The sequence below is a fragment of the Panthera tigris genome, chromosome B2 (assembly GCF_018350195.1).
Source record: "Panthera tigris isolate Pti1 chromosome B2, P.tigris_Pti1_mat1.1, whole genome shotgun sequence".
Classification (NCBI taxonomy): Eukaryota; Metazoa; Chordata; class Mammalia; order Carnivora; family Felidae; genus Panthera; species Panthera tigris.
In genome coordinates, this window is record NC_056664.1 from 90,138,961 (window position 1) to 90,151,591 (window position 12,631).

At 34.0% G+C, this 12,631-nt stretch overlaps 1 protein-coding gene across 1 annotated transcript in view; it reads right to left on the reverse strand.

The window, feature by feature from the left end:
* ASCC3 (activating signal cointegrator 1 complex subunit 3) overlaps positions 1-12,631 on the reverse strand; it is a 353,465-nt gene that overhangs the window by 273,033 nt on the left and 67,801 nt on the right. Inside the window, exons 6-8 of the mRNA XM_042986876.1 lie at positions 11,063-11,267; positions 10,199-10,340; positions 9,161-9,286 (exon numbers count right to left, since the gene is read on the reverse strand). Of these exons, the coding sequence (XP_042842810.1) occupies positions 9,161-9,286; positions 10,199-10,340; positions 11,063-11,267 (473 nt within the window). The remainder of the gene's footprint in view (positions 1-9,160; positions 9,287-10,198; positions 10,341-11,062; positions 11,268-12,631) is intronic.

Sequence of the window (12,631 nt, forward strand, 5' to 3'; positions counted from 1 at the left end):
GCACTGTGGAATGTTCAGCAGTATCCTGGCTTCTATTTACTAGATGCCAGTACCCTCTTAGTCGTGACAACCAAAAATGTCTCCAGATATTGCTAAATGTCTTTTAGGAAGGATGGTGGGGAGCTGAGGGGTGTCCAGTGCAAACCACTATTATAAGTAAGGAATGGGAAAAGAAGGGGTGGAATCAACTCCTTTTTGTTTTCTCATTTTACTTAAGACCTACTTCAGAGTACAGATCTCACTTTTCTAATAATTTATAACTGAAAACAGGACTTTTTCCTTCCTTTGATAACAACTTGGAATGCAATAAACTTTTGGCCTCTTCCAGAGAGAAAGGGGGAACATACCTTCTAACTTGCTATAATTCTTAATTTCCAGATTTATCTGCTGCTTTTGTTTCAAAAAGAAAAATAAAATCCATAGATAAACACTGAAGGTTCTGTTAAAACACAGGGATTTCATGAGCTTTGATGGAATAAAGCTTCACGGCCTACTTCATTCCCTTAAAGCTGAATTTCTCCATTTGGGAGATATTTGTATTGTAAAATATATATATAATCAGAAAGAGAGAATTGATAATTCCAGAAATCTCCAAAGAGCACAAGCGTATGAGAAAAGTGCCCAAGGTAGGGGAAAGAACCACTTAAATGGACTGGAGGAAGCAAACTCAAACTTCACCCCATAGGGTCTAGAACAGCTCCTGTTTTTACCAACCATAGTGGAAAACCTCTTATTTAACTGGGAATTATGTTCTCTGCTCAGAAGAGCTATGTCTTATTAGTGGGGCAAAACTAGCCTTTAAATGTTGCTTTGGCCCACCTAAGAAATTTTAGAAGACCTGAAAAGATCAAACTGATCTAAAGTAACTTAGCTATATCCCAAGAAAAAACTCAAGACTATAAGAATACAAAAATATCTGGTACTCATCAAGGTAAAATCATTATGTTTGGTATTCATAAAAAAAAAAATGACCATGCATGCTAAAAAGCAGAAAAACACATTATGATAAAAAAAAATTGATCAACTAAAACAAATCAAGAAATAATACAAATGACAGACTCTTCAAGGAACTAGAGCAAAGGTCAGCAAATTAACAGCTTGTGTGTCAAATCTGGCCAGACATCTGTTGTTTGCTTGTTTTATTTCGGTTTGGTTTGGTTTTTATAGACTATAAGAATGGTCATTACATTCTGAAAATGTATTTTAATAAAAAAGAAAACAATAATGAGTATTGAACAGACACCTTGTATGGTCCAAAAGTCTAAAATAATTACTATCCTTACAGAAAGTTTGCTGACCCCTACAGAAATGATTGTGCAAGTGGAAGCACAGAAGATAAAACAACAACAACAACAACAACAACAAACTCATTAGAGATAAAACTCTACATGCTACATGAAAAATACACTGAATGCAATGAACAGTATTTTAGACACTGCAGACAAAAAGACCGAATTTTAAGACAAGGCAATAGAAATCACCCAAAATGAAACCTGAAGATAGAAAAATTTCAAAAAATAAATAAATAAAACAAAGCAAAAGTTAATAGAACATCAGTAAGCTGTGTGACTGTTTCAGGAACCCTAATTTATCTGTGTAAGACTTCCTGAAAGGGAAGAAGGGGTAAAAAAATTAAAAAATAATGGTTAGAAATTTCCCACATGATGAAGACCAGAAACCCACAGATCCAAGATGCTTAACCAATGCTTCAACAAAACACTGGAAGAAAACCACATCGAGGCAGTGGTAGGCAGAATCCTAAACTGGCTCTCAAGATTTCCTCCTCAATCCCTGCCACCACTCCACAGCATAACTCCCTGCATAAATCCCAGAACTATGAATATGATGGACGTTATTTTCATGATTCCATTATGCTATATGAAACAGCTGACCTTTAGTAAGGAAGATTATCTGGGTGAATCTGACCTAATCACACAAATCTTTTAAAGTCAGAGTTTTTTCACTGCCACATGAAGTCAAGGATTTAGAGCACATGGGAAATTGATACTCCCTTGTTGGCTGTGAAGCTGGAGTGAGCCATATGCCAGAGAAGGTGAGTAGTCTTTAGGAGCTAAGAACAACAGACAGAAAAGAATCAGGAACCTCAGTTCTACAACCCCTACAAAGTGGATATGGCCAACAATCTGAATGACCTTGTAAGGGAATCCTTCCCCTTCAGCCTGGCCAACACAATAGTTTTACCCTTATAAAACCAGGAACAGAGATCCCAGTCAAGCCTACCCAAATCAGACTTTCAGAACTCTGAGATAACAAATGGATGTTTTAAATCACTAATTTTTGGTAATTTCTTGTATGACAACAGAAAGCTAATATAAAGTCATATCATAATCAAAATGCCTAAAACCAATAAAAAAGAAATCTTAAAAATCAACCAGAAAAAAAAAAAAAGCACATGACATAGAGGATTAAGAATGAGAGCATACTTCTTATCAGAAACAACATAAGAAGACAATGTAGCTACATCTAGAAGGACCAAAAAAAAAAAGAAATTGTCAACCTGGAATTCTAAATTTTACTTTACTTTAAATTAAATTAAATTAAACTTTATTTTATTTTATATATATATAGAGAGAGATGGTGTGTGAGCAGGGGAGGGGAGAGAGAGAGAGAGAGAGAGGGAGAGAGAGAGGGAGAGAGAGAGGGAGAGAGAGAGGGAGAGAGAGAGGGAGAGAGAGAGGGAGAGGGAGAGTGAGGGAGAGTGAGAGAGAGGGAGAGAGAGGGAGGGAGAGAGAGGGAGGGAGAGAGAGGGAGGGAGAGAGAGGGAGGGAGAGAGAGGGAGGGAGAGAGAGGGAGGAAGAGAGAGAGAGAGAGAGAGAAAGACAGACAGAAAGAGAGAGGGAATCTTAAGCAGGCTCCACACTCAGTATGTAGTTGAAGTGTGGCTCAGCCCTGCAACCCTGGAATCATGATCTGAGCCGAATCAAGAGTCAGACAGATATTCAACTGACTGAGCCACCCAGGTGCCTCAAACTGGAATCTATATCAAATGAAATATCTTTCAAGAACAAGACAAAATGAAGATTTTTATTCAGACATACAAAGCTGAAAGAATTCATCAACAAACTTGCACTCTAAGAAGTGAATACTAGATGGAAATCTGGATCTAGACAAAAGCATAAAAGGTACCTGATAGGTGCACAAGTATAAAAAAAACTTTTTTATTATTAGAAATCTTAATATCTTAAAAAGACTGTTAAAGCAAAAAGAATAACAATGTATTGTGGGGTTTATAAAGGTGCATAAGTAGTCTACATTTACATGTCTGTTTGTTCATTTGTTTGTTTTAATGATAATACGTGCTCAAAAATCTAGCAAACAAATATATTAGCATCAGGATTCACATGGCTCCAGTCTCCAGGTGAAGGTAGGCATGTATCAAGGGAAATTAGAATTTGACAAAATGAGTGGAAATTTAATTTGTGCTACATCATTTCTTTCCCCATGAAATTTAATGAAATATTCTTTACTAAGATCGCTATCAGTGTAAAAAAGATTGTAAACTCACTTTTCAACTTTCAACTTTATATTTTGTTATTATTTCTTGATACCACCTCTTAAAAAGGCAAGGAGTGATTCAAGGCCATGCTTCTGATGAAACTGATGATATGCTTGACAGTGTAATAACCAGCCTTGTGAGCTGTTTCAGGAAAGGCTTTGGGAGCATGTCCAGGTTTTAGCAACATTTCATCCTTTTCAAAGTGGTCTCATGAAAAAGATCCACACTCTAAAGTGTTTTTCTGGGTGCTTATTTAGCTTTCTTGCCTTTATAATCTGATTGAACCAAACCATGTCAACAAACTCTGACTTTAAGATCCCCAGCTTGGGTTCAGAAAACAAAATAAAACCAAAAGAAAAGTAATATATTTTTCTTAAAGTTTATTTCTTTCAAGGGAGCAAAAGTGGGTGAGGGGCAGACAGAGAGAGGGGGAGAGAGAGAATCCCAAGCAGCCTCTGCACTTGTGCAAAGGCCAATGTGGGGCTCGAACTCATGAACCTTGAGATCATGCCCTAACCGAAATTAAGAGGTGGACACTTAACCGACCGGGCCACCCAAATGCCCCAGCAATACTTTTTATATTTATTCTATTTGACTTTTTTCAAAATGTCTGACTTGAATAACCACAGATGTCAATAATTATAATGACTGGTTTCTTTAACTGCTATCAATTAATTAGAAACCACTCTCGATGTCTTAATAGAATGACTATGAGTTTAGTTCTTCCTGATCTTGTATGATAGCATCCAATAATACTCTACATATGTTTGGAATGAAAGAATAGCTGAATAGCATAAATGAACACAGAAGTAATTTGTTTAATAAATATAATTTCCAAAGTAACAATAAGTCTTTTCATTTTATCCATACACTTATCTGCCAATGTTAGTTTTCATCACTCCACTTTTCATTTTAAGCTAATATTTTAGCTAAAATGTATTAAATACGCAACACTCTTCAACATGTTTTACATATATTAATTCTCACCATTAAACTATAAGGGAGGTTCTATTATCCCAATTCTACAAATGAAAACTGGATTTCAGAGAGGACAGTAACTCGCCCAAAGTCTCACAGCTAGAAAGTGGGGGGTCCAAGTCAAACTAGGTCAGCCTGGAATCAGAGGCTCTGCTCTTAACTAACATGGTGTATTGCCTCCTAAACTTAACATATACAAGCCTTTCCTTTTCTTCTATTCCTCAGCTTGGTAAATGGCACTATCACTCACCCTCCTCAACTTGGTAAATGGCACTATCACTCACCCATGAAGCCCCAGATATCATTCTAGACTCAAACAAAAACTTGGATGTCATTCTGGAGTCTTCTCTCTGCTTCATCTCCTCTCATTTAATCAGTCATCAGATCTTATATATACTGGTACCTAAATTATTCTCCATTATCCCATTTTTCATGTAGGATGCCACTTTCTTAACTCAGGTGCTCAGCATTTCTCTCTTCTGCAACAGTTCTACTTCAACCTTCAACTTTGCGTTGCACACAGGACACAATTATCTGATGTGACATTCAGTCAAGAAAGGATATAAAAGCATTTTATCTATAGTTCTGTAGGACTGTTAGGAATGGCATGCAATTATGATGTCAGTAAAAAGAGAAAGATACCATCTCCAAGAGTACTATTCCTGATATATATAGATTCTACCTTATATAAAAAAGATCCAAGCCAACAAAGGTATCCACTAAGCTAACATTCTGCTAACACCTATATTTTTTCCTGAGGTCTAAATTAGTACTCATGCTAATGACATCTGGTGGGATCATTATGTAAAGCTACATGACATCAAACGATTTACTTATGTACTTATAATGACATTTGCATTTGAATGTATTATCTAATTATTATTACTGCTTATAAAAGTGCAAATTAAAACCACAATGAGAAATCTCTACACTCTATCAGAATGGTTAAAGTATACATATAAATATAAATAAAACATAAAAATATAAATTAAAATGGCTAAAATAAAAATAGTGATAAGACCAAATGCTGGTGAATACGTGGAGAAACTGAATCATACTGGATTGCTGGTGGGAATATAAAATGTTCCCCAGAAAACAGTGTGGTAGTTTTTCTTAAAAAAACTAACTATGCAGCTACAATAATGACCCAATAATTGCACGCTCAGGCATCTACTCCAAAGAAATGAAAACTTTTGTTCACACAAAAACCTGTATACCAATGTCTAGAGCAGCTTTATCCATCTTATGGATGGAATTAGGTTTCATCTTATAATTTAAGTACATAAATTAAAGCCTTAATTCCCAGTGTTACAGTGTTTGGAGACAGAGCCTTTAGGAAAGTAACAAAGTTAAATAAGGTCATCTGAGTGAAGTCCTAATCCAATAAAGCTGGTGTCCTTTAAGAGGAAGAGACACAATACAGAGAAGAGTCCACGTAAAGCCATGGGAGCACAGTGAGAAAGTGCCTGTCTGCAAGCCAGGAAGAGAGTCTTCACTGGAAACTAAATCTATCAGCACCTTTTTCTGGGATTTCTAACCTCCAAAACTGTGAAAAAATAAATGTTCATTGTTTAAGCTACCCCGGCTGTGGTTATGGCAGCCAAAGGAGATTTACACACTTTGTAACAGCCAAAAACTCTAAACACTGATATTCTTCAATGGAAGAAAAGTTAAACTCTCATGTGTGGTAGGCAGAATAATGATCCCCACTGATGTCCAGATCCTAATCCATGGAACCCATAAATATATTACATTACACAGCAAACAAACATTAAGGTTGTAGATGAAATTAACCCATTTAGGAAAACTCTTACTCTTATAACCTAAATTAAAATGAACAAAGTATTTATTCAGAAATGAATATGAAAGAAAAATAAGAAGCCTGATTCATTCATTATACAATGAATGTTAATTTTTTCACATTAAAAATGTTAATATTTAATACGCAAAACAAAATAAACTTCAATGATGATAATGCTTATAATGACTGGTAAGGTTTAAAAAGAATTATGTACAAAATTATGTCCTGCTGTATTTCAGAATCACCTACAGTGCTCCAAAAATCATCTTCAAAATACAGGTACCTGGACCCTTCTCAAGAGACTTTAATTTTATAGAAGCCAAGTCACTTGGATTTTGAAAAAGATCTACAGATAATTCTGATGCAGAGGATGAAACCCAGCAATATAAAATTACAATTTTAGTCTAATATATAAACTTACTGTAGAAGACAACTTAAAACTGTAACAAAAAGGAATCAGTTTAAAAGTAATAAAAGTATAAAATGGAATACCGTATGGTGATTATAAATGATGCTGCAGATATGTTTGCTGACATGGAAAGATGTATGTAGATAAATATACAAATAGACACAAACAGTATGTGTAATATAATGCCATTTTATAAAACAAAATAAAATGCACACATATGTGTAGAATGTAGTTAATTCTGGTTGGCTGTGGTTATTTTTTTATGCTGTTCTTTTTGCTTGCCTCCATTATTTGATATTTCTGAATGACTACATATAAATTACACACTCATACACATATATAAATATATATAAAGGAACTTCATTTTGGTGACAGAAAAGGTTAGCTTTAAATAATATGTATACTTTAAATAATTGGTATAACTTAAACTAAATTAAGAATTCTTTTTTCAATTTAGCACATGCTTATGTATATATTTGATTTCTCAGTGAGTTTAATACCCAGATGATAAGATCCCACAGTACACAGAAAATAAGCAACCTAGGATGCAGACAAGTGCCAAAAGTGCTGGATTATATACTTTAAGCCTCAATAACCAACATATTTGACTGAAACTGTTTGATAACCATTAATTGATATATATTTGATTGAAACTGTGTTCTTAACTCTAAGGTTGAAGAGATACTGATCAGTGGTTCTCACCCATTATCAACGCTGCCTACATGAAATATTCTACATGATCACACCCTCACTCTCTACATGAATACTCTTCAGATATCTTACATCTTTGCCATTTTTCTTCAAATAAAGTGCATATTTTAGGTATGCATGGATGCATTTGGTGCAGGTGAGTATTGAGGAGCTGATAAAAAAAAAAAACTATGGGGAGAACTGTCTCCTCTTATAAAAAGGGATAAGATGATATGCCCTCCTACACTCATGTTTGCTTTGATTATAAACTTAGGAAGTTTTCTTTGGGGCACCTGAGTGGCTCAGTCGGTTGAGCTTCCAACTATGGCTCAGGTCATGATCTCACGGTTTGTGGGTTCGAGCTCCGCATCAGACTCTGGGCTGATAGCTTGGAGCCTGGAGCCTGCTTCAGATTCTGTCTCCCTCTCCCTGCCCCTTCCCCGCTCATGCATCCTCAAAAGTAAATAAACATTTAAAAAAAAGTAAAGAAAAAGAAGAAGTTAGCTTCAATATACTAATTCTTTTCCTATAGCCTCCTGTGCACTCTAAAACTTCATGAATTTGGACTTTCCCTATGATGCTGATCACCAAAAACTTCAATTTTACCTTCAATGTAATTTTCCCTTCAGTGTAAACTTCAATTACACTCCACAGATTTGCTAAGTAAATTATATGCAAAACTAAATTCTGACAAATATGTACCCTAATTAAGATGTTTTCAAATACATTTTAAAACACTTTCTGAACAATTTTCACTTCGATTTACATACAATCCAATAAATCTGATCCCAAGAACACCTGATTACAAAGTTAGTCATTAATCTGCATTACAATTTATCTAACAATGCCCTATTACTAGAAATCATTCAAATAACTTTAAATACTAAGTCAGACTAGCACTCTCAATATATTGATGTTCTCTAAAACCACTAGGACACAACACTCTATATAATTTATATTTCTGTATGTTCCTTCTAAGGGCCATACAAGTTTACTACAGCACTGTTTTAACTACAATGAGTATACTGAGTTTCCAATATATCCTGGATTGGCACTACTTGATAAGTTTACTTAAGGGAATGATTATTTCTCTACATAGCTTTATAATGAAAAGTTCTCAAACCCTCACAAGTTAAGCAGAAGTAAAAATTATAAATAATTCCATCCTAAAACTATGTTATTAAAACTCTAAAAATTCAGGAAAATAATAAATCACAAGTTGAACAATTTAAGCAAATCTAAAAGTAAATTAAGAAATATTTATTTTGAGATAAAGCAAATATGGCAAAATTTTGACAAATGGTAAATGAAGACAAAAGATATATGGATAATACTATTCATGCGACTTTTCCTTATGTTTGAAATTACTCAAAATTTAAAAGCTGAGAAAAAAATAAATAGTTTAGAATTTGGTCCCCTCCCCAAATAGCATTCTATTATTTTATAGACTGACCATTTGATATATCAATACATGAATCCTTTAAAACAGTCTAAGTCCGCCTACATAGGTTAAACCAAATATTAGCTGAAATAGCCAAAATAAACATGAAATTACAGAAATATACACACAAAAATGTTTAATGTGTGAAGGAATGACTTTTTAAAGTTTAAACTCCCCTATTGTAAATTTTTAGTAACTAACTGCATATAGCTCTCTACTATATTAGCCAACCACTAACTTTTAAAAATAATTTTTTAAATAAAAATCTATTCAGAAAACACACCAAGCACCAAAAATAACAACTTTATAAAATGATCATCTCACCTCATCTAAGTCTTGGATATAAACTGGTTTTTCTTCAAAGCCAACTGGCATTGGTTCACTATAGGGAATCTTTACTTCTTCATACATCTTGTTATTCTCTCTTTGAATTCCTTCTGGTAAAATCATCTATAAACATCAAAAATTAAAATTAAGTAATAATACAAACAATTGCTCTAGTAGAGATTATTTAATTAGAGAGAAAGAGAAAGAAAGAGAAAGAGAGAAAGAGAACACTAATGTCTTTAGACATAGCAGTGGTAAATAAATTTAGCTAGTTTAAAGAAAAACAAGGGTGCCTGGGTAGTTCAGTGGGTTAAGCGTCAGACTTTGGCCCAGGTCATGATCCTGCTGCACTCTGTGCTAACAGTTCGGAGTCTGGAGTCTGGAGTCTGGAGTCTGGAGTCTGGAGTCTGGAGCCTGGAGTCTGGAGCCTGGAGTCTGGAGCCTGGAGCCTGGAGCCTGGAGCCTGGAGCCTGGAGCCTGGAGCCTGCTTCAGATTCTGCGTCTCCCTCTCTCTCTGCCCCTCCCCTGCTTGCACTCTGTCTCTCTGTCTCCCCCAAACATATTTTTTTAAAGAAAAACAAGCTTAAGCAAAACAAAAACAAACCAAAAAACCACACACACACGAATTATTCATATACTGGATCTCTCATATAACACACAGACCATATTATGTTAATGAGTTTTAAGTATATATTGATTAGATGGTATCCTGAAGACAAATATACTTGTGTCGCTAGGAAAACTGTGCCATATACATAGTGTAAAGAACATTAAAAAAGTGATGTAACCACTAAAACTCAAAAATACAAGTTCCATAAATAACAAAAGGGAAGAGAACAAATACATTTTGAGTACCTAATATGTGTCAAGAAGTTTCCATACACTGCATTACCTCATTTTCCCCAATATTTTGAAATTAAAGTTAGCATAGTATATCAACTAGTATAAGAGCCAGAAAAGACACAGGAAAAATCTATGTGTTATTTCCTCAGAATAGACCTATTATCCCAAAGTGGTCATATACCAGTGACATACCTTTGCACCAGCAATGAATGCTGATGTTCTCATGGCTTCAGCCTGGGAATCATAAACATGGGGATAACGTATTTTTTCAACGTCCATGTCTCTCTGCCTGCTCAGAATTGGAACACTTCTAGCATTCATAAGTGCCTGCTCTCTGTAAATATAAAAACAGTAGGATAAATACAAAATTTTTATCTAGCCAAAGGAAGCCAGTACAAAGTCACTATAATAACAATTTCAGGTAGCTTTCCATTATGAAGTGGAGGAAATTAAATTACACAAAGAAAGATATTAGTAATCCTGACATTTTCAGTGTAACTATATAGGAGTTAACACATTTTGTAGGTACTATTTTTAGATGATATCATTTGATAAGTTTAACTTAGTGTTCTTTATTTATAATTTTGTTTGTCACAATCCAAAGATGTTTAACAAGGTATAAGTTCCTTTATAAAAATAGTATTCAAAATTTAAAGAACAAATATCATAATGCTTTTGTTTCTTTTTCTTCCTTTCTACTTCTAAATAACACAAGGAAAAGTATTCTTATTAAGCTAGAAAAAAACCCAAAAGTCTCAAAATAAATCTGTGTAGGCTTTACAAATTTTAACCTAGTGGTTTGTGCACAGCACCCAAAATAGCTTACTTCTATAATCTAAAATTCTCACCTACATAGATGTAACCAAGAATATTTTAATTAAGAAGATCATTGCTTTCTTATCCCAGAAAATTAGGTTTTCATACAACAAAAGTCTGTTCTTATAAGAAAACCTTACTAGAAGTACGAGTTATCTAAATTGTTAAGACTAACCAAAAAATAATGCATAAAGGTAGCAATTACAACAGAAGCATCTTTCAGCTTCTGGTTTTTATTACCTTTGTATCCGCAATTCCTTAGGATCAAAGCACATAACTCCTTCTGCAATTTCTCCATCCTCTCCAGCCTTTTTTTCTCGTCTGGCAATTCTTTTTTCTTCACGACGATACTGTTTCATTAATTGCTTTTCTTGTTCAGACTGAATGGTAACTTGACAACCATAGTTAGGTTTAGCATTTTCTCCTAAAATTTTTTTGCAATTGTCTACAAAGCAAATTTAAGAAATACCATGTTCTATGAGTTTAAACTTTAGGAAAACCATTTTTCCCCTTCACCAAAATATAAAATAGCACAATGCTCTAATAATTCAGTTTTTTTTAAAACTGTCATATTCAATTGTATGTTTTATGGAGAGTTTTTTTTTTTTTTAATGTGATATCTAAGCGATATTAGACAGTGGCTAAGAAAAGTCAGTAGATATTTTCTTCATACGCACTACATAGTTTAGTGTCATAAATTCTTACACATAACATCAGGAACTTAAAAATTCAGTTTTATAATTTTGAAATTATTTGTTTACATAATTTCAATAAATATAATAATTATCAATGCTAATTAGCACTTACTGTTAACATAATGAAATAAATATATTCTTTACATATTAGATATAACTTTTCCCTGTGTAACAGCCTTACTGTGTTAAATTGAATATATGTTTTTACTCACTTATACATGAAATACAATTTATTAACATTAGCTCAGGATATATTTAGAAGATGACCAGGCAAATAAAGACTGTGATCCACCTTTCCGTGGAAATACAGTTAAAAACAAAACAAAACAAGGGAAGATGGCTACAGCCACTAACAATCAGGTCAATGAAAGTTCAATGTTTCATCTACAAGGTCCAATTTAAACCTGTGGTTTGGTCAACTCAATATTCAGGAAATTTTTTTCTTCCAACAGGATTAACCTTCCATGTTTAATTAAATCTTTTGAAGTAGTAGTATCCTGGCTCACTGTGGCCCTAAAGGAAATCACAGGAATGTTGCTGAAAGCAATCCAAATCAATACACATTTACTGTATTGGGGACCTACTAGTTCCAGGCACTGCTGCTAGGCTAGGAAGCAATAAAGAACTAAACTTGGTCCATACTCTGAAGGAGCACAGTACAAAGTTATTTTATTAAACTCCAAGATCCCACACCGAACAAGGAAGGAATTAAGAAAGCATCAAGATAGCGAAATAGCCTTCTAATTCATTTAAGTCAAATCTTCACAATTCTCAGTCATTTGTCACTACCTCAATACATAATTTTGAATAAATCATTTTAACTCTCAATCACATGAAGTAATCCCTCTGTATAATGGTTTTAGAAATCTCAAGAAGGAAACTGAGAAATAAAAAACTATGAAATGAGATATGATCTCCTTTATATTAGTACAGTTCTGAAAAAATGTTTTTTTCTAGGTCATATATATTTTACTTTTTGGTAAAGTCTTATACATCTATTATAATGATTAAGTTTGTAGCCAATTAACTTTCAATGGTAGAGAACAGACAGGTTTGACAAAGGGAGGTGGGTGGAGATGGGCTAGATGAGTGATGGGTACAAAGGAGGGAACTT